Source organism: Xyrauchen texanus, chromosome 28 (genome assembly GCF_025860055.1).
Source record: "Xyrauchen texanus isolate HMW12.3.18 chromosome 28, RBS_HiC_50CHRs, whole genome shotgun sequence".
NCBI lineage: Eukaryota > Metazoa > Chordata > Actinopteri > Cypriniformes > Catostomidae > Xyrauchen > Xyrauchen texanus.
The window spans coordinates 38,604,899-38,626,581 of record NC_068303.1 but is presented as its reverse complement, the minus strand read 5'-3'; the positions used below and the strand labels follow the sequence as shown (position 1 = coordinate 38,626,581).

Sequence of the window (21,683 nt, the reverse complement as noted above, 5' to 3'; positions counted from 1 at the left end):
AGTTTTCGCATCAGGGCTGTGAATGAACATTTCATCTTGCAAGTACATATATTTATTGTACAAGTTCTCAACGTTTTGCAAGAACTATGCTTTTTTATCACAAGATAGGATGCAGTTCCAGCATCTACCAGCAGGGGCAAAGGGCGACATGCTAACCAGGCAGAAAAGGGAGATATAAAGACGTTAAGATGGAACATTTAGATTTTATATATAACATTGTAACAAAATAAGGGCTCTCAGCAAATTCTCCTCTTGTCAGTATAGTGTACTTGGCTGTTACAAGACACAGTTGATGCGTTGCAAGCTGTTTCCTGTTTTGAAGGGTGTGTTGGTAAACTGCAATCTATAGAAAGTGTTTCTTTTATCTATACTCTCTGTCCTAAGAACTAACGTATTTCATATAAAAAAATTATGTCATGTCCAGATAAGGTGAAGAATGTTTCTATTGGTTAGTCCAGTGGAAATGTTGTTTTGCTGGACCATATAATGAAGTGCTGTACGAATAAACGTTGAAGAAGGATTTGATAGCATTGGTTCTCTGTGTAATTTCTTTCTTCCCTCAGCTGAGCCGCATCGAGACGGGGATTGCAGATCAAGAAAATAAATTAAATACATTGAATGACAAAATTATCTAACACATAATATCTTATCAGAGTTAAGCTGTGTAATATTGGTCTAGCTGATAATGTATTATGAAAAGTGTGTCAAAAAGTGGATTAAGGTATTTTGTCTGTTATGTACAAAATTAAAACAAATTAAATAATTATTGGGGGCAGAGAAGATGACATCGAGGTGCAATAAGAATGGAAATGTGTTTTTATTTATTTTAATACATATGTAGTTTTAATATACACTCACCTAAAGGATTATTAGGAACACCATACTAATACTGTGTTTGACCCCCTTTCGCCTTCAGAACTGCCTTAATTCTACGTGGCATTGATTCAACAAGGTGCTGAAAGCATTCTTTAGAAATGTTGGCCCATATTGATAGGATAGCATCTTGCAGTTGATGGAGATTTGTGGGATGCACATCCAGGGCACGCAGCTCCGTTCCACCACATCCCAAAGATGCTCTATTAGGTTGAGATCTGGTGACTGTGGGGGCCATTTTAGTACAGTGAACTCATTGTCATGTTCAAGAAACCAATTTGAAATGATTCGAGCTTTGTGACATGGTGCATTATCCTGCTGGAAGTAGCCATCAAAGGATGGGTACATGGTGGCCATAAAGGGATGTACATGGTCAGAAACAATGCTCAGGTAGTCCGTGGCATTTAAACGATGCCCAATTGGCACTAAGGGGCCTAATGTGTGCCAAGAAAACATCCCCCACACCATTACACCACAACCACCAGCCTGCACAGTGGTAACAAGGCATGATGGATCCATGTTCTCATTCTGTTTACACCAAATTCTGACTCTACCATCTGAATGTCTCAACAGAAATCGAGACTCATCAGATCAGGCAACATTTTTCCAGTCTTCAACTGTCCAATTTTGGTGAGCTCTTGCAAATTGTAGCCTATTTTTCCTATTTGTAGTGGAGATGAGTGGTACCCGGTGGGGTCTTCTGCTGTTGTAGCCCATCCGCCTCAAGGTTGTGCGTGTTGTGGCTTCACAAATGCTTTGCTGCATACCTCGTTTGTAACGAGTGGTTATTTCAGGCAAAGTTGCTCTTCTATCAGCTTGAATCAGTCGGCCCATTCTCCTCTGACCTCTAGCATCAACAAGGCATTTTCGCCCACAGGACTGCCGCAAACTGGATATTTTTCCCTTTTCACACCATTCTTTGTAAACCCTAGAAATAGTTGTGCATGAAAATCCCAGTAACAGTAGCAGATTGTGAAATACTCAGACCGGCCCGTCTGGCATCAACAACCATGCCATGCTCAAAATTGCTTAAATCACCTTTCTTTCCCTTTCTGACATTCAGTTTGGAGTTCAGGAGATTGTCTTGACGAGGACCACACCCCTAAATGCATTGAAGCAACTGCCTTGTGATTGGTTGATTAGATAATTGCATTAATGAGAAATTGAACAGGTGTTCCTAATAATCCTTTAGGTGAGTGTATAATAGTTATATGTGCTAATAAAAATATAGAAAATGTATTCCTAGCTAAGCAGTATGGACTTGAAGGAATATTGTAAAGAAAGGAGATATAAAATTGAGTTTTGGGCATATTATAGGAAGAAGATAGAGGGCTAATAGGCCTAGTCAATATCTAACTGAAATATTTCTAATACCCATTTAGCTTGATAAATGTAAAAAAAATTAAATGTGACATATTTTACTTTATTTATAAACAATATCACAAATGATCCTGGCTTTGTTCCATTTTATATATTTTAAACTCAGATATCCATTATAAATGTTATTAGGCGAACCATATATTATTATTATTTTAATTTATTTTTAATAACAGCAGTAAATGACGTCACTGAGTATTTGTTCGCCGGTAGCGCATCAATAAAGTTAGGCGATTCAAAATGTGATTTTACTTCCTGTTTTCATTTTTCATGTGACAATTTTCATCTCGAAAGAAGAAGAAGAAAAAATAAAAATTTAGCGCCACGTCATATTACAGCTTTAGATAAACACCTGCCTTCAACAAGAGAAGCTCACATACATCCAACCAGGCATTTATTACGAATCTTTAGGATGGAGAGCAAATATAATCTGAAGAGTCCAGGTATGTTTAACACACTTCATACTGTATTAATGACATTATAACACTCTCACATATAATATCATGATATTATATATTATGCGTTATCTGGGTTTTATAAATCCATTCAGCACTTTAAATGTCATGATTTAGCTGGATTATCAGCCTCAATCTTATCTAAATCATTTTTATGTGCTATTGTCAATAATCCTTGCTCATTTTTCTGTTCTCACCATTGAGTCTCAATAATCTGAGATCATACCAGCACTAACAGAAAAGTACCACGGTAACATATGTGTAATTTATTTGGACAAATACCATGGTAGTTCCACGTTATTCTTTGGAGTATGTTAATACCATTGTATATGAATATAGTTAACATTCAGTGTCATGGTATATATTAAAGCATCTTGGTATTAACATGTATTTGACTTTTGACCATATTTTTCTTTAAAGTACCTCGGAGTGCCATGTAAATACTATAGTAAACTTTCAGTATCATTTTTTCATAGTATAGTATTACCATCTAATACCACCACTGTACCAAGTTAACACCACAGTACTTTTTTTTATCAAATGAACCAGCAAACAAATAAAAAATAAATATCATTATACAATTACTATTATCGGTGAAAACAGAAGGGTAATGTTATTATAATTTTTTTTTTGAGCAAACACTTTATTATAATTGAAACTTGAAACCATTTTTTTTTATTGAAGTATGTGTAAGTGTCCCCTTTGAATATAAATAGAAAAAATAAGAAAACAGAATTATAAACATGATAAAAATAGCATGTAACTATAACATGTAATATAACTAAAGCATGTTAGTTTACATGTTATCGTAGCATGTCAAATGAACTACTAAATGAAAAAGAACATCAGCTGTGTGAGCTTTTAAAGTAATGTCCTATGATTATTAATAATTAACATATACTGCTCCTGTCTGTACCTTTAACTCAGTGGTTCTCAACTGGTTTTGCTTCAGGACAGATTTTACATTAGAAATCAAGTGGCGACACACCATAGTAAAAACGTAACCTGTATTGAATGTATCCTTGGTCACATTTCCTTTTATGTTGCATAGATTTGTTCATGGTTTTCCAGTACAAGGACATGCATCAAGTGACATTATTTTTGTTGTTGATGTCAACATCAAAATCTACAGGAGGTTTTCTCTCCGCCCTTTTAAAAATTGAAGAGCATATTTACTTATATGATCCCATTATTATCCTGTCTGTTTCCTAATTTCAAACATAATTGAAACAGAACATACATTTTACACATGAGGAAAGGCTCCTCTTTACCATGGTTAGGTCAGTGTAGCTAGTCTTAAATAATAGTAGTAATAATACAAAATTATAGTATTTATAATAATAAATACTAGCTGAAACACATCTTGAAACTTTAACTTCAGCTGCATTGTTGATATAAAATGAGGTCTAATAGATTCACCTTTAGATTATTTCATATGAAACTATAGCATTTTGTCAAAATATAACAATTTTGTAAATGTGATGGTGTGTAATTATTTTTTTTTGGTGCATAGCACAGTGTTGCTCTTTTCCTCCTCAGTGCTGTTTGGCATGTCAGTGCTACCTACTGTTCGAGAGGTTTGACTTGATTTCCTCATAATGCTTTAAACTAGAAAAGTCTCACTAGAATTGAAATTGGTCACATCAGTTTTGGGGTAAGCCCGGTTGTTGCACGTGCGTGCCAGAGAGAAGAGCAGATCCTGATCGCGAGCTTGTTACACTCATGCAAAAGTGCAGATGAGAAGCCTTTAGCTGATTGCAAGATTATCATTAAATCTGTCTTGGCAGTCCTAAATAGGCTATCACTTTGGCGACCGCCGAAATAGCTTCAATGGGAGAACCATGGCAGTGTTCTTGGCAGAGTGCAACATTCTGCTTTATTTCAGTAATTTTCTGACATTTGTCTTCTGTATTATTATTAAATTTTTTTATGAAATTGTTTAAAATAAACAAAGTCTGGGCTAATGTTGTTGCTTAAGTGCTTGAACGGATATGGCCAAAAGCAGTAACAATGAATTTGTAAAAGATAAAAAGTTCTGCAAAACAATCAGCAAATTCGAAGGAAGTGTGTTTTAAATGGTGTTGTTTTCTATTCGTCATAAAATATTGTTAGTCGTGTCACTGAGATTTGGGGGCAAGATGAATGCAGTTTTCCATTCAAAGTTATATATGGGATATTCCTACACAGAAACATACCCAGTGTTTTTATTTACACTCCTCAGTGTACATATAATCCCCACTACAGGAGTGTAAAATTAGTCCCTCTCCAGTCACTGTACCCCTAAAAACTCAAACTTGTTAATCAAAATGACTTAGATTTTTTGAAGAGAATCCCTTCATGCCTTTAAATGGCTTAGATAAAACTCTATACCTTTGCCACATTTAGTATGCGCAGATCGATGAATATGCAAGTTGTCCTTTCGCAACTTTGCATCCGAAAACAGAACATGTCTTGCAAAATACTGATTTGTAGCTACATCTGGCTTTTCCTGATACCCCTTGCTTCCCTGTAGTGTATGCTATTTATATGGAAAGCCCCACCCCGCAAGTTGACTGGATTGGTTCATTAGGTTTGTGACGTATATAAGCCTAGCTGTCTGAATCCGTGTTTTTGAGATTGTCTTTGGTACACTACAGTTCCAAGGCGAAAATGCTTAGTCATGTATTTTCACTGTAGGGGGTCTTCAACACTTAACTGTTATTCTTTCCAAAAAAAAAAAAAAACAATAATATATATATATATATATATATATATATATATATATATATATATATATATATATATATATATATATATATATTATATTACACTGTATATTAACTATAGAAGATTATTTTTTTAAATTAAAAATCATTATTATTATTTTTTGTTATTTGTCTCCCTACTTCGATGTAGTAACTGACATTGCCATGTTGCAAAATATCAAGTGTAACCGGTTCTGCTCATTCCGCTCCGAAGGGATTCGAACTGGCATTTCCGACCTGAGAGGCGGGAGTGCTAACAAGGAGGTTAAAGACTACATCTTCTAGTTTCAGAGACAAGTGCTCCTCTTGAGGCCAGAGGAGTAAGGTTTACACAGATTGCACAGCACGTACCAGCTGGCTACCATTAAACACGCAAATGTTAAATCGAAAGAAGTCATACAGTACTTGCTTAGATCAATGCTACTGTAATTACACTTGTGAAATAAAGATAATATTTGTGCACAGTGTGCATTCTTGTTTGAAATGAGACTCTTCGTATATTTATCCATTCAGAATAAAACTCAGGTAATATTAAATGTCTTTTATATGACTGTAATTAATTTCTTAGTTCTAGTTAAAGGTCTTTTTAAACTGTTTTATCAACCCTTCCATTCTGATCAGTCCTTAAAAGCAAGCACTAAGAAAGTACAGCTTGACACCTTAAAAGATATATAATTTAAACGTATTAAGATATATATAATTTCCTGACCACAGTGATTTGCTTTCATCATGATTATTTGAGATAACCATGGTAATGTGCACTTTAATTTAAATCACATATTGACATCTAAATAAGGGAATTATATGAATATTAAAAACACCAGAAAATGCACATATAATGCATTTTATATACATTAAATGCAGTTATAATAGATTCATTATAACTTGTGCTGAATTCTAGATAGCCATCAAGTAGTATGATTTGTTTTGATTGGTCCAGTATCGACGGTTACAGCTCTTGTGATTGGTCATGACTTCATTGGCCAGTACCGGTAGTCTGTTCTCTCACATCTTGATTTACAAGTGAGTTTTGCTATAGGTTTTTTGCAAAAGTTGTTACAAAAGTCAAGGCGGGAAGATTTGAAGTTGCAGTGGCAGATATGAGAGGTTGCAACTGCCGATTTGTGGCTGTATTGTAAAAGTGAATTAAAGTACAAAGTAAATATGTAATACAAGTTTGTGTCTGTCGTTGTATTTATTTGAACGCCATTTTGCAGACGGTGACTATTTGTCTGCAACTTTGAATTCAAAACAGGTTTTGGATTATCATCTGTGAGTGCAGATAGCATCATTCAACTTTTTGAGTTTTCCAAGAATGGGATTTTTATCAAGTATCTCTGGATGTAGCTTGCAGAATGGGGTGGGACAACACATTGGAGCATGGCTACATGTGTTGCCCCGCCCACAACTTACACTCATTGGCTCGTCATCTTTTATTGGTGTACATGATAGGAGATGCATTTTAAAATAGTGTAGCTCGATCATTTTTATTATAGTGCTGTGGCTCGTAAGTGATACGAAATCGTGTTGAACCTCACGGTTCATTGCAAACAGATGTATTAGGAGTCTGCCTGAGCATCCTGTTGTTGTTTCAGTTGTGTCATTTTAAACAAATGTAGTAGGAGTCGCATGGACTGATGAACAAATTGTGTTAATGTGTCTGCTGTCATTCAAATCTGTAATTCACTAAGCCTTCATTATAACGCATGGTTAGAGAAATTAATTATGAATTTAATTATGAAATATGTTAATTGTTTTATATCACCATAGAGTGAAAATGAAAAAAGTGTATAAGTGTTGTTGTAATGTAAACATTTTAATCTATAACCCAACATATGGGTTATGAAAACTAACAGTGCCATCTACTGTAAATTACACTCCAATTCTCACAAAAGTTGTAATTTAAACATATTTTCAAATATCCTAATATTGGAGGAAAAAATACAAAAACCCATGTGGTTCGTTCATTCGTTGATTCAATCAAATTCAATTTGTTCATAAGGCACCCGCTTGTATGCAACGGGCAATTCTCGAAAAAACCGAGTGCATGCATACACTTTTAGTCTCCCAGTTTCTGCCATAACAGCTCATCATCATGAGTGATTATTTTGCATGATTATTAATAGATTCTTTGATTGGCCAAATTTGCTTTATGCATGCCATCTGCATCTGCTCAATCTATTGATTACTCTGCCTTTTATAATTAGTAATTTTAATTTATGCCATCAAAAATAGCAAACTCTGATTAACTGATTAAAATTGTTATGCCATTCTTGACATAGTTGCGGTGCTTTCACTCATATTCTATATTGATTCATATTTATTTCTTTGCATTTTGCAATTGCACAATGCATTTTTACTCTGACTTGATTCAGAGTCGAGCATAACCATAATAAAAACAAGTAAGTACAACCCCCCCAATATTTATACCATGAGTAATGGAAACAAGTAAATGCTTCACGCTGCAAACCCCTCCCCAAATGTTCAAGCCAAATCTACGCCTTTGACCAATACGCTTGAATGTTTCTACGGAGACTCATGTATAAGATCGATTACCGAGGTGGCTGGCACAACAAACACAAAGACTGGTATGTAACCAATGTTCTAGAAACTACAAGGCAGTTTCACAAGGCACAGGACCTGGCAGCTGGTAAATTTGCAAGCTTTGTGCAGCCAAGACGGTGCTCACATCGCAGTTTCATCTTGGTTAAGAACTTCATTAAGTCAAGTCACCCACATCAGTAACTGTCTCTCACAGTTACTAAAACAACATATAAAAATACAAATTCAGAAAATTATTATTAATATTGGGCTATTAAGTCTTTTTAGGCGTAATGTATCTATACATGTAGGCATCTATAGTTTTTTGCGTTCCACGCAGTGTTGTCAACTGTTGTCAACTGATTCTTGATTAATTAACTGTAACTTTTTTAAATAGTCTGGAGAAAAATTGTTATTGTTAAAGCAGACAGCAACTCTAACAGCACCTATTTATTTCTTTTCTATTTTAAAAGCATTGATGAGCTGCTTTTACAGTTTTTTTCAACAATAAAATTCACAATGAAATTAGTTATTTTAGGCTGCGAAATGTTTTATTTATAATTTAATTATAGATTGGGTGACCAGACATCCCGATTTATTACATGACAGTCTTTGTTTTTGGTTGGGTCACTGATTTTTTTAACTAAATTGAAAGGACATATTGAAAATGAAGTAGAAATAAAAAACAAAATAACAATTTGAAACAATAATAACTATGGTTTTAATGACTAATGCAGGTTTCACTTTCTTTAGTCTATGTTTGAGTGCAGGGGAAAAATCAACAAATAACTGAAATGTCAACAGAATGCAATAAGAAGAGTGTTGAAGGACAGTTTTGTCTTCATACACCTAAAGCATATGCTTTCATTCTGAAACTGCTTTGAAATTTGTTCAGCAGGAAACTAAATATAAAAGATAAAATATAGAGTTGTTTTTGTTACATTTATATTGACAATTGTGTTTTCTAAGTTGTGAAAGTTAAAATATTGATGTTGACTTTACAGTTAGAATTTGAATTCAGATTCATGAACAGATTAATTTGGGCTCGACTTGGCCCCTTTTGGACTCTGACTCGACCTGGGACTCAATTGTTTAAGAATCGGACTTGACTTGGACTAGTCTGAGGTGGACTCGAACCCAACCCAACACTACGATTATCTCTCCTTCTCGCTCCAAAAATGTGTGCTCCGTTATCTTGTTGGCCTAAAAATTACTTTCTAATTGACATGCCCACAGAAACCAATGCCAGTCAATAAATAATATATATTGCATGAGGCATACAGGCATGAGCATTAAAAAAAAAAACACATATACATGATTTTCAGTTGGTATCTGTTTAAGAACATTTTCTCATCAGTTTCAGTCTTTATAAATTATGATTTGTTCCTCACTTTTAACGTAGGATAAAATCCATGGAATATAGGATGGAATATCACATACAAATAAGCTATACAACCATAGTTCGAATTACAGGGGGTACTGGGTCTTCATTGGGAGGTATAGTACCCCCAAAGGGACAGAAATAATTTTTCTGATATTGTGAAAAAATATATTTACGGTTACAATACAAATCAACTCCTATTTTCACTGTAGGAACATTTTAATGTAAAGCGATTTCAGACACCCCTATTGTGGACCGTACCATTTTTAACCACCGTGGCGGCTAGAAGCAATGGAGATAGAGAACGGTTTGCTGCTGACGTGCATGGATAAATGTAAGTTGCTAGCTGACGTCTAGCTTGTTGATTTTACAACCTTCATTTATTAACGTGTTTTGTTCTTTCATAGCTCATGTCACGTCGGGATGACCTGTAGGGATGGGACGATTACCGGTTTCACTATAAACCACTATAAAATGTACTGACGGTTAGTATTATCGTTTCAAATTTAATTATCATTAAAACCGTGTTTGATTATCTCAATTTTAATAACTTACTATAAATCATGTCCACAGTCTGACGTATGTCCTGGGTAAAGGCAGGGCATCGCCTTTCTAAATCATGGGTGCCAGGGAGGAAGGCAAAAGAGGCAAAACCCCGACCTCTGTGGTCAGTATTTTAAAACAAGCCTGATTTGCTGCATATATTACAACAGTGTTTGTTGGAATACATAGCCATTTACTATTTCAGTTTTCAGTGCACTTCAAGCATAATACATATACAATACAATATACACCTTTTACACATACTCATACATAACATACTTTTGTCAGATTTGGACTGGTCTAGAAATATAGTGCTATATAATGTAAATACAATGTCTGGAAGTAGTGTATCTGTGTTTGTGCATGTGTGTATATGTGACTCATTTGTAGGATACTGTAGTGTTGATGATACCCAGCTTGTTCTGACATTAACAGGTTATCGGATTCTTGTGTGTTACCTCTATGTAGTTCTTCTGTGGTAGTATGGTTTTTCATAGTATGCTCCTTAATCACATTAAAGATTGCTCAGGTTTCACATATCTTCAAGTAATTGTGTTGATTTGACACTGACTACCATAGACTATAATGGAAAATTGGTTTCTGTTTACACAGTATATGAGAGGGTTGAGTCTTACCTCCAGGTCTTATGAAATCTAAAAATAAACCAAATCAATATTTCATGAAATAGGCAATAGGCTTCTTGTAAAGGTATTACTTTTACTAGTAATTAGAATGGTATTTCAGTGCACTTAACTTCTAACTTTTGGGAGTTGATCAAAACAGTTCTCTTTTGGATATATAATAACAATGAGATATTCTGTAGCCTACTGATTATCAGTTTGTCGCATGTTTAGGCCTTGTATGTGTGTTGCACAACACATGTTGCACTTGGCGATCACGGTGGGGATTGATATGGTAGTGGACCATGATGGTCATAGAAGAAGTGAAGGAGCAGTACCCCCCAATTATGGTGGGGTAATTCGCACTCTGTTTACAACCAAATGGTTTGACTCAACTGTTCAATATCTCAAACAATGATAACACCAGCAACGATGACCACATCTCCTCTCATAAAGTCTTTAAATTATGGGCAGGGCAGACACGTGTAGCTCCGCCCCATATGTAGCCCCGTCTCATTCTGCAGGCTGCAGCCAGATCCTTCTTTTTATCAACATATGTGATGCAGTTCCAGCACCTACCAGCAGGGGCAAAGGGCGACATGCTAACCAGCCATAAGATGAGGGTATAAAGACGTTAAGATGGAACATTTAGATTTTATAGACAACATAATATTATCTTATTTGAGTGAAGCTGTGTAAAATTTGTCTAGCTGATAATGTAGTATGCAAAGTGTGTCAAAAAGAGGATGAAGGTATTTGGCATTTGTTTCTGTTATGTTCAAAATTAAAACAAATTAAAAGTGATACAAAAAATTATTGGGGGACAGAGATTATGACATGGAGGTGCATCAAGAATGGAAATGTGTTTTTATTTCGTTTTAATGGGACATTAAATAAAATAAAAATATAGAAAATATATTCCTAGATATGTAGTATGGACTTGAAGGAATATTGTCAAAGAAAGGAGATGTAAATTGAGTTGTGGTCGTATTGGAAAAAGATAGAGGACTAATAGGCCTCGTAAATAACTAACTAAAATCTAAATGTGACATCTTTTACTTTATTTTTAAACAATATGTATCACAAATGATCCTGGCTTTGTTCCAGTTTATATATAAATCTGATAAGCTAGTATTATTAACCAGCTAGTATTATTATTACTATTATTAATTTTTTTTTTCATTTCTTTTTTAATAACGGCAGTGAATGACGTCACTGAATGGTGGTTGCCAGTGGTGGCGCATCAATAAAGTTAGGCGATTCAAAATGTGATTTTACTTCCTGTTTTCATTTTTCATGTGACATTTTGAGAAAAAAATTCATCTCGAAAGAAGAAGAGCGAAAAAAAAATCTTAGCGCCACGTCAGATTACAGCTTTAAATAAACACCTGCCTTCAACAACAGAAGCTCACACACATCAAACCAGGCATTTATTACGAGTCTTTAGGATGGAGAGCAAATATAATCTGAAGAGTCCAGGTATGTCTAACACACTTCATACTGTATTACTGACATTATAACATTCTCACATATAATATCATGATATTATGTGTTATCTGGGTTTTATAAATCCATTCAGCACTTCAAATGTCATGATTTAGCTGGATTATCAGCCTCAATGGTATCTCATTCATTTTTACGTGCTATTGTCAATAATCCTTGCTCATTTTTCTGTTTTCACCATTGAGTCTCAATAATCTGAGATCATACCAGCACTAACAGAAAAGTACAACGGTAATATATGTTGTATATGTAATGCCATTGTATATGAATATAGTAAACATTCAGTGTCATGGTATATATTAAAGCATCTTTTGTATTAACATTTTTTTTACTTTTAGTCAAAGTAGTACCTCGGAGTGCCATGTAAATACTATAGTAAACTTTCAGTATCATTTTATCATAGTGTGGTGTTACCATCTAATACCACCAATGTACTTTTTTATCAAATGAACCAGCAAACACTGAAAGTTTACAGAGTTATTAAAACATTCATCCCTATTCAAAATGGTCTGCAAATTCTGATTATTTTTGCCAGTAGTTACTTTGCCCATTATTTGGATGATTATTTGTGTCATTGAAAAAGTCTTTAAAAGCTGTACCTTTAATGCCATAAGTAATATAATTTGACATTATACCTTCAGCGCCTATTAAGCTCAAATGTCAATACTTTCCATTTCATACTGAGTTTTAATGCACGTTTATCTGTTTTCTCCACTGAGTCTCAATAATCTACCTTTGAATAAACACAGAAGTACCATTGTATTCTTTGAAGTATGTGATAAGATGCTACCACCTCACCTGACTACTGAGAAATGTAGTTAAGCGAGTTGTAATCATTTTGTAAGAAAAACTGAAAATAATGTTTTTTTTTTTTTTGCCTTTTTTTTTTATTTCAAAAAGCATCTTTTGTGTTTCAGTGGAAGGAAGAATATTTTACCGTCTGTACAAAGGAGTTAACATGGTCAAAGTACTATGTGACCTAGTGACCTAGAAATAGTGCAGAATCTGACACAGTATTTCTTTTACATCCCAATTCTTCTTTAATTTAACACTTTTTTTTTATTATTTTTTTTTTTTAAGTTTTTTAAGACCTGAGACCATTCCCCCTTCAGTTCACCCCACAGGTTTTCTATAGGCTTCAGGTCAGGAGACTGGGATGACCATGGCAGAACCTTGATTTTGTGGTCAGTGAACCATTTTTGTGTTGATTTTGATGTGTGTTTTGGATCATTGTATTGCTGGATGATCCAACCACGTATCCGAACAAGATATCCAGGACCTTTTGGCATAAAAACATCTCCACAATTTTAAAGATTCACCACCATATTTAACCTTGGCCATGAGGTACTTTTCCATATGGCTACCTCTCTGTGACAAACCCATCTCTGGTATTTGCTGCCAAAATAGCTCTATTTTTGTTTTATCTGACCATAGAACCTGGTCCCATTTGTAATGTCTGGCAAACTGAAGATGCTTTAATTTGTTGTTGGATGAGAGTAGAGGCTTTTTTCTTGAAACCCTCCCAAACAACTTGGGATGAAGGTGATTTCTGATCGTAGTTTTGGTGAATTTTGACCCCAATACCCAACAAATTTTGCAATTCTGCATCTATTATCCTTGGAGAATTTTGGGCCACTCGAACCATCCCTCCTCATCGTGCTTGGAGACAATATAGACAGGTGTACTCTTCCAGGTTGATTCTTAAAATCTCCAGTTGAATGCTCTGTTGGTGGAAATGGGAAAAGACTCAGAGCTGTTATCTTGGCAAAGGGAGGTTGCACAAAGTATTGAATAAAAGGGTGTCAATAATAGTGCCACACACATATTTGACAAAAATATTTGTTATTTGATAAAACTTGTGTTGTGTTTGCAATTGTTTGATATTCCTTTTTTTATCTTTACATATACAAATATTTTATATAGATATCTTTTTGTGAAAATTTTTAATGAAAGATCAAAAGTCTGAAGTCCATATCAACAGATTATTTCAATTATATTATCAAAATGATGTTTAAATAAATAAATTTATTAAAACTTTAATCAAATGAAAATACAATCATTCATTTTCAACAACGTTGTATTTCAATCAAATTATATATTATTATATACAGAACCTCACAGCGCAATCCAAAGTACGGTGTTGGAGATATATTTTTTTAAGTATTCACATTGAATGTTGTTTGTAGATATTGATTTGTCTATTTTTGTGTTATTAGCTGTGAAGAGGTTGATGAAAGAGGCAGCTGAACTCAGAGATCCGACAGAACATTATCACGCCCAACCACTGGAGGTGAGATGTACTATTATGAATTGTAGTGAAAATTGTCTAATTATTGATTTCTTCATCTGAATATTTATAGTTATTTTCCCAAAACATATCTTACAAATAAGACTGAAATTGTCTCAACCAGATTTGCATCTTTTCATCTAATTTTTTCAAGTGTGGAATAGTAATTTTGTGTCATTTTAAAAGGAAACTCCCAAAGTGAAGATTGTGTCATCATTTATCCTCTACCATATTTCATATTTGTGTAGACTTTTCTTAAAAATATTCTGTGTGGATAGGCAACTTACAGGGGTTTAGAACAGCGCTATACTCATGGGCAAACACTATTAGAAATTCTCATGCCTGGTACAAAACATAGAACATGCCGCCAACTCCAATTAACATATCAACTATGGCTGCAACTAATGATTATTGTGATAATTGTATAATCCTCTATTTTTCACTAATTGATATAATTACATTTATTGTATTATATTTACTTTTTTTTAAATATGCATGATTGTATGCAGAACACATTCCCTCTGAACATATAACACATTACTATAATGACTGTATTCTCTATTTTTATTAATATATATATTATTATCATTTCTTGCATTATATGTAGGATTTCAATTATGGTTACATTATTGTGTTTGAAGTTTACCAGAGACTAGCTTTGCAGTAAAGGCAAACTGTTTTGCGCATATATTTGTACATTTGAATTTTTTATTCACTATTTATGAAAACATTAAGAAGAAGAGTACTCCCAATTAGCCACTCTGATAGAAAGCTTATATATTAGGCTAAAAATACTGACCATCCTGCAGTTATCAGAAATGTATATTTGTCAAACATTATCCCTAATAAATTTGATGACCTTCATAATAATATTGTGCAGTCCTGTTGGTGCACCCACTGGAAAGGTTCCTATGGTTTTGGCCTTAAACCTAGCCCCTCTCATGCCCAGACCCGAAACAAAAGGCTCAGGTGCCCGACCCTTATCAGCAGCCCTGCTCATGGGTGTACTGTAGAGGCTGCGTGTGTCTAGGCTGATGTGTTTAACGTGTGTTTGTCAGGATAACCTGTTTGAGTGGCACTTCTCCGTCAGAGGACCTCCAGACTCGGACTTTGATGGTGGAGTCTATCACGGTCGGATTGTACTGCCCCCTGAATACCCCATGAAGCCCCCCAGCATCATTCTGCTCACTGTAAGACATCTTACACATCTTTACTACAAAGAAAAAATCCATCGTCTGTTTTCCCTGTATTGTGTGCATGTAATCCACGGATGGCCTGCTCTGTTACCAAAATGTACAGTGTACATCAGAGCACACTGCGCTTAGTATTAAACTGGAAGAAATCTTGTTTTGACTAATTTGATTGGAATGTCCATTTTTACACAAAATAGGATTTACAATGCAATATAATCATACTTATTCCTGAGAAGTTAAACCTTACAAGGACATGTGACAACAATGACTTCTCACTGAATTGCAAATCAAATCAAGTCAACTTTATTTATAAAGCACATTGTGATGAGGAGGAGGGCGTGGCCAGGCCGTGATGATGCACATCCAGCGCTGACCCAGCTGGACAGTGGGATTCTAAGGCACCAGTTCGAGAGAGAGCGAGAGATGCACATGTTCGCGTTGCATGTGCGTCCATATGTTTATGTTTGTTTTATGTTGAGTTTGATATTAAAATTTGCGTTGACTGTTTAGCCGGTCCCTGCCGCCTTCTTGCCCATCCCCTGGCCCCTGCATCTCTCTCTCTCTCCCCTTTATCTCACTCTCCTGCTGATCAGCTGATTCAGCGCCCAGCCGTGCATCATCACGGCCGGCCACGCCCTCCTCCTCATCACACACATTTAAAAACAACAAAAGTTGAACCCAAGTGCTGTACTATTAGATACAAAACTGTAACAGAGTACACAAATGTAACAACCAAACAATATAAAATCAAACAGAACTAAACATCAATAACAACATGTAACCTTGATCTTAAATGGTATATAGATACAGAGTAAAGATATGTTTTAAGAGAAGATTTAAAAATGGCCAAAGATGGGGCAGACATTACGTGTGATGGGAGACTGTTCAAGAGTTTGGGGTGACAACAGAGAAGGCTTGTTCTCAATTAGACTTGTAACAACAGTGGGAAACTTATAAAAGAAGTTGTTTACAAGAACTAGGCATTCTAGGTGGCGAATATGGGTGTAGAAGATCAATAATATATTGAGGAGCAAGACCAGACAGGGCCTTGTACACATAGATAAGAATTTTAAAATCATTTGTAACCTTGACAGGAAGCCAATGAGGAGCAACCAATACAGGGGTAATGTTATCCCTTTTTTTAGTCCCAGTTAAAAATCTAGCTGTGGCATTTTGAACCATCTGTAAACGAGATAATGCAGACTGAGGCAGACCAGCATACAGAGAGTTGCAATAATACAGCCGTGAAGTAATAAGAGCACGTATCACATTTTCAAGGCCTTTACCCGAGAGAAAATGCTTCAATTTTGCAATAGACCTCAATTGAAAGAATCTTCCCTTAGTAACGGCAATAATTTGTTTGTCCAACATTAATGATTTGTCAAAAATGACCCCCAGATTTTTTTACATGCATACAGTTGAAGTCAGAAATTTACATACACTTAGGTTGAAGTCATTAAAAAAAAAAGTAACCACTCCACAAATTTCATATTAGCAAACTATAGTTTTGGCAAGTAATTTATGACATCTGTTTTGTGCATGAGAAGTTATTTTTCCAACAATTGTTTATGGAGAAATTGTTTAACTTTTTTGTGATTACATTTTTTTTTTATTGATTCATACATTAACCCTTTCCCCGCCAAACACGGAATTTTCCGTGTTTTATGAAAAAACGTTTCCCCGCCAAACACGGAATTTTCCGGGTTTCCGTGTTTTAGGTGTTATACGGTAAGGAAGACCCCTCCGCATGTTTTGAAAGAGTACACAACTCTTTGATCAAAGAAACAGACTGCGATCGTCTCAAACATGAAGAAGTGGAGTATGAGAAGCTCAAAATATCAGACATAAACATGCCTTTTTCTCAGCTTTTTGTCTGAAATGTTGTTTTTGACAAAACCTACCTCTGTTCAAGTCGCAATAAAAAAGAACAAATGAAGATAAAATAAAATCTTTTTTTTTTGCCTAAAAGCAGAGGCCCAGATCTTTATTTTGATATATAGCATCTTCATATATTCATGGAAGAAAATATTCTGCGGGCCATTAAAGTTTAGCGAAAATCGTCAAAAACCCTGGCGGTGGCTGGCAACTTTTTTTTAAAAACGTTGGCGGGGAAAGAGTTAAACAAAGAAAAGCAAAACATATATACAAAGAATAAATATTTAACCCGCACTATTACCCCTTCCAATCCCTAACCTGACCCTCAACAAACATTCCTGTGGTCACATATGAGTATATGCGCACACACACACACACACACAAAAAAACTACACTGCCCCTCCCCGAGAGCCCTCCAGAAATGCAAAATATTTGCCCCCTTTCCCCAAAAACAAGTCCAAATTCCCCAGTCTTCTAGAAGACCCTTCTTTGAAATCTGCCACCCTTCCCATCTCCGAGCACCACTCCTGAAATGGGAGTACTCCAGCCGACTTGAATCCCCTTAAAACAATTTGTCTGGCGGTCATAACACTGGTTAGGACCCAATTTTTTATGTGTTTATTCCCTATATTGATAACTGCCCCATTGCCTATAATGCAGCGTCTGGGGCAAAATGAAATTTGAGTGCCCAATACGTCACACACAAAACTCTGAACATTAAACCAAAAATGGATCTGAACACACCACCAAAAAATATGGGTGTGTCTCCATCTTCTGATTGACATCGCCAGCAGGGGGGGTATGCCTTTAAGACCAAGCCTATACAATTTAGAGGGGGTCCAATGGAATCAGTGTAAAATCTTGAATTGCATAAGGAGCACCATTGCATCTCTAGATGCAGACTTGACATTTTTTAGAACGCTAACCCACTCTCCCTCCTCCAATACCAAGTTTAAATCTTTCTCCCATAATCACTTGATAGAAATTAAAGCTCTGTCCCCAGACTCTGAATTAGCGGGGAGTAATCCACTGATGCCTCATGACCTTTTCCAAAAGCAGTAATCACCACTCCCAGCATGTCTGCCGCTTTAGGGGGTTGTATATTTCTCTCAAAAGTCTTACAGAGCAGGTGGCACAGTTGTATATACATAAAAAACTGAGATCTGGGAATCACAAAATGTTGAACCACATTTTCAAAGGATCTCAACACTCCACTCTCATATAGGCCACCAATTGTAGTAACCTCCCTCACAATCCACTCTGAACAGCAGAAAGGTGAGTTTAGCCATATGCTCGAGGCAACATTTAAATAAATGTCTGAGTTAAACACTCTGGACACATTTGTCCATACAGAGTGCAAATGCGAGATAATATAGTATATTTTTATATATTCTAGTATATTTTATATATCAAACATAGAAAAAGTGCTTATATAGAATAGTTTGAGCATTATTTTAATCCAGGAAAATAAGGATGAGACTGTAAGGCCTTCGTGACCTTGCTGAGAGAAATCTGGGCACTCAGCCATGACAGAAAAGTACTAGGGAGGGAGTACTCTTCAAAGCACTGAATGGCACAGACAATAGTTAAAGTTATTGTATACTTTCATAATAAATTAATTTAAAAGGCTTTTTTTTTTTAAAAAAGAAAAGTTTTTTAAGTAGACCAACTGCCAGAATTCCACCACTAAAAAAAGACTGAGTCTGTGAAATAATGGCGGCGAACAAAAAGATTGGAGAAGCATGCTTATTGGTTAAGATAACTGGAGGGGTGTCCTTATGAGGTAATGTGTGATTGCAGAAGTGTATAAACAATTAAGCTTTGAATGAGAAGACCAGACGATACAGCTGACATCTCGGCTTTGTTTTTTTGCACAATAAAGTCTAACCTTTGACATCTGGAACCCCTGACTTTGAGAGTTTTCTTACTGAGAGAGAAAAGGGGTCTTCAGTATTCCACGACAATAACAGGGTGTAACTTAACTTCTACGGTTAGTTTGATAGAAAGGCTTTGCAATGGCAAAATAGGGGTAAGAACTTCCTTTTCAATACAAAACCAGGGAGGGGCTCTCTTAGGTGGAAGCGACCAATTAGCCAAATGTCTGAGACCGAATGCATCATAAAACAAAATCTTGGGTAGGTCTAGCCCACCTTTGTCAATCAGCCTATGCAGCTGACTAAAATGTAATCTAGGACATATACTATTCCAAATGAAGTACTTTAGTTTAAAATTGCTTGAAATAAGAGAGGGGGACATGTATAGGACTGTAGCAGGTAGTTGAATTTTGGAATACAATTAATTTAAATTACATTAATCTTCCCAATCATAGATAAATGTAATGAAGCCCACCTGCCCACATCGCTCGAAAACCTTTTAATTAAAGGGTCAAAATGAACTAACTAAATCACAGATTTGCTGGGAATAAAATGCCCAAATACTTAATGCCCTGTTTGGGCCACTGAAAGGCGCCCGGCTGAAAAGCCATTACCAGGCAGTATGCTGTCAGAGCCAAAGCGTCAGGTTTAGACCAATTATCTCTGTATCTCAAGAATTTAGAAAAGGAATTAATAATTCTGTCAAGGCACAACTCTAGTAGGGTCGGAGACGAATAAAAAAAATATAATCTGCGTAAGCAAAAGCTTTTGTGCCACACCTCGCATCACTACCCCTGAAAAATCATCCTCCTTTCTTTTCGTGTCTGCTAATGGTTCCAGGGCAAGACAGAACAATAATGGGGAAAGAGTAAAGAAATCTGAAATTAATCCATTCATTTGTACCACTGTTACCAGGTGTCTATTAAGTTACTTAATCCAACCAATAAAAGTATTCCCGAACCCGTACATTTCCAAAATCGTAAAAAGATAATCCCATTCTACCATATCAAATGCCTTTTCGGTGTCAAGTGAGATGGTAGTGTCCGGAGCCTGATCATTTGACACATGATATTGATGAAAAGCCTCATGTTATCAGAAGAGCTACGGCTCCAAATAAACCTCACCTGATCTATATGTATAAGAGATGTCATAACTTAATCAGTTAGCCAAACTTTTTGACAATATTTTAACGTCTATCTGGATCACGGAAATTGGATGGTAACTCTTACACTCGCTTGGATCTTAGTCTGTTTGGCTTGCGTCATGGTTGGAGGAAGCGCTCCATTTTTTTTAATGATTATGGATAAACTTCTAGCAAAAGTGGAGCCAATTCTGTAGAATAACATTTCAAAAACTCAATTGCAAAGCCATCTGGCCCCGGAGCCTTAATTACCTCGCCAAGCTCCTCCCAAGATTATCTCAGAATCAAGAGAATTGTTTGCTCAATCGTAAGTTTCGGAAGTTATAATTGTTCCACAAAGTTTTCGCTGTATATGGCAACACCTCTAAACTCACCAGGGCGTGATCTGAGGCTAATATGTTTCCAATTGAGCAATCCGAAACAGATGAATCAATGACTTGGATATATGTAAAAATAAAAAAATAAAAAATAACACACTTTTGCTTCACTATGATCAAGGACTGAGTCTCCTCCCAATATTATATCATGAGGGGTGCCAGCAGCATAGAACCCCAAGATCTATAAAAGAAAGCCCTGGTCATCAATGTTGGGTGCATAAATATTAGCCAAAATCAACCTTTGCCCCTGAATTTCTGCTAAAACAGTAATGAATCTTCCTAATTTATCATTAATCTGTTTGAGACATTTGAATTGTAGATGGTTACTTATAAATGTAATGACTCCCCTGCTCTTACTTGAGCCAGCACTAAAGAAAACATGTCCACCCCATATCTTCCCAACTTTTTCAGCTTTCTGCTGGGAAATATGTGTTCTTGAATAAAACGGATAGATTGCTCAAGTCCGGTGCTTCTGTACAAATTTTATGAGACAGATTAACACAACAGAAAACAATCTATAAAGCAATCTCCAGCCAATAAGTGTAGTAAACACAAAGAACATGTAGATTCATCCACATAACTGTCCCGAAGGTGTGTTCTGTTTTCTCAGACAGTCAAGTGGATGTTCAGTGAGTCAGTCCTTTCGGCTGCAATGTGAGTACCACAAAATAATGACTCCGTCCATTGACTTTATTAAGGACATCGCTTTCTGGGGACATGTAAATATTTTACGGCCATCCTTAGCATCTATGCTCAATTTGTCCGGGATGTTATTCTGCCGGCTATGGTTCTCCATATTATCCAACTTCTCCTAGACATGCTCCAAATCCACCTTGGTTGCCAGAACATTAGCAGATAATTCCCACTGCGATGACTCCAGATAATCGATCCATTTCTCA

The 21,683-nt window shown here is 35.8% G+C and overlaps 1 protein-coding gene across 3 annotated transcripts in view; it reads left to right on the top strand.

Moving 5' to 3' along the window:
* The first annotated feature begins 2,520 nt into the window (after nt 1-2,520).
* The window catches only part of ube2j1 (ubiquitin-conjugating enzyme E2, J1), a 53,814-nt gene continuing 34,651 nt past the window's right edge, over nt 2,521-21,683 (top strand). Inside the window, exons 1-5 of one of the 3 annotated variants that reach the window (XM_052095232.1) lie at nt 2,521-2,693; nt 9,779-9,856; nt 9,945-10,038; nt 14,254-14,327; nt 15,383-15,514. In XM_052095232.1, coding sequence (XP_051951192.1) covers nt 14,268-14,327; nt 15,383-15,514 — 192 coding nt within the window. In that variant the 5' untranslated portion in view covers nt 2,521-2,693; nt 9,779-9,856; nt 9,945-10,038; nt 14,254-14,267. Of the gene's footprint in view, nt 2,694-9,778; nt 9,857-9,944; nt 10,039-11,831; nt 12,014-14,253; nt 14,328-15,382; nt 15,515-21,683 lie in introns of those variants that run through there. The other 2 variants (XM_052095231.1, XM_052095230.1) reach the window with 2 other exon arrangements.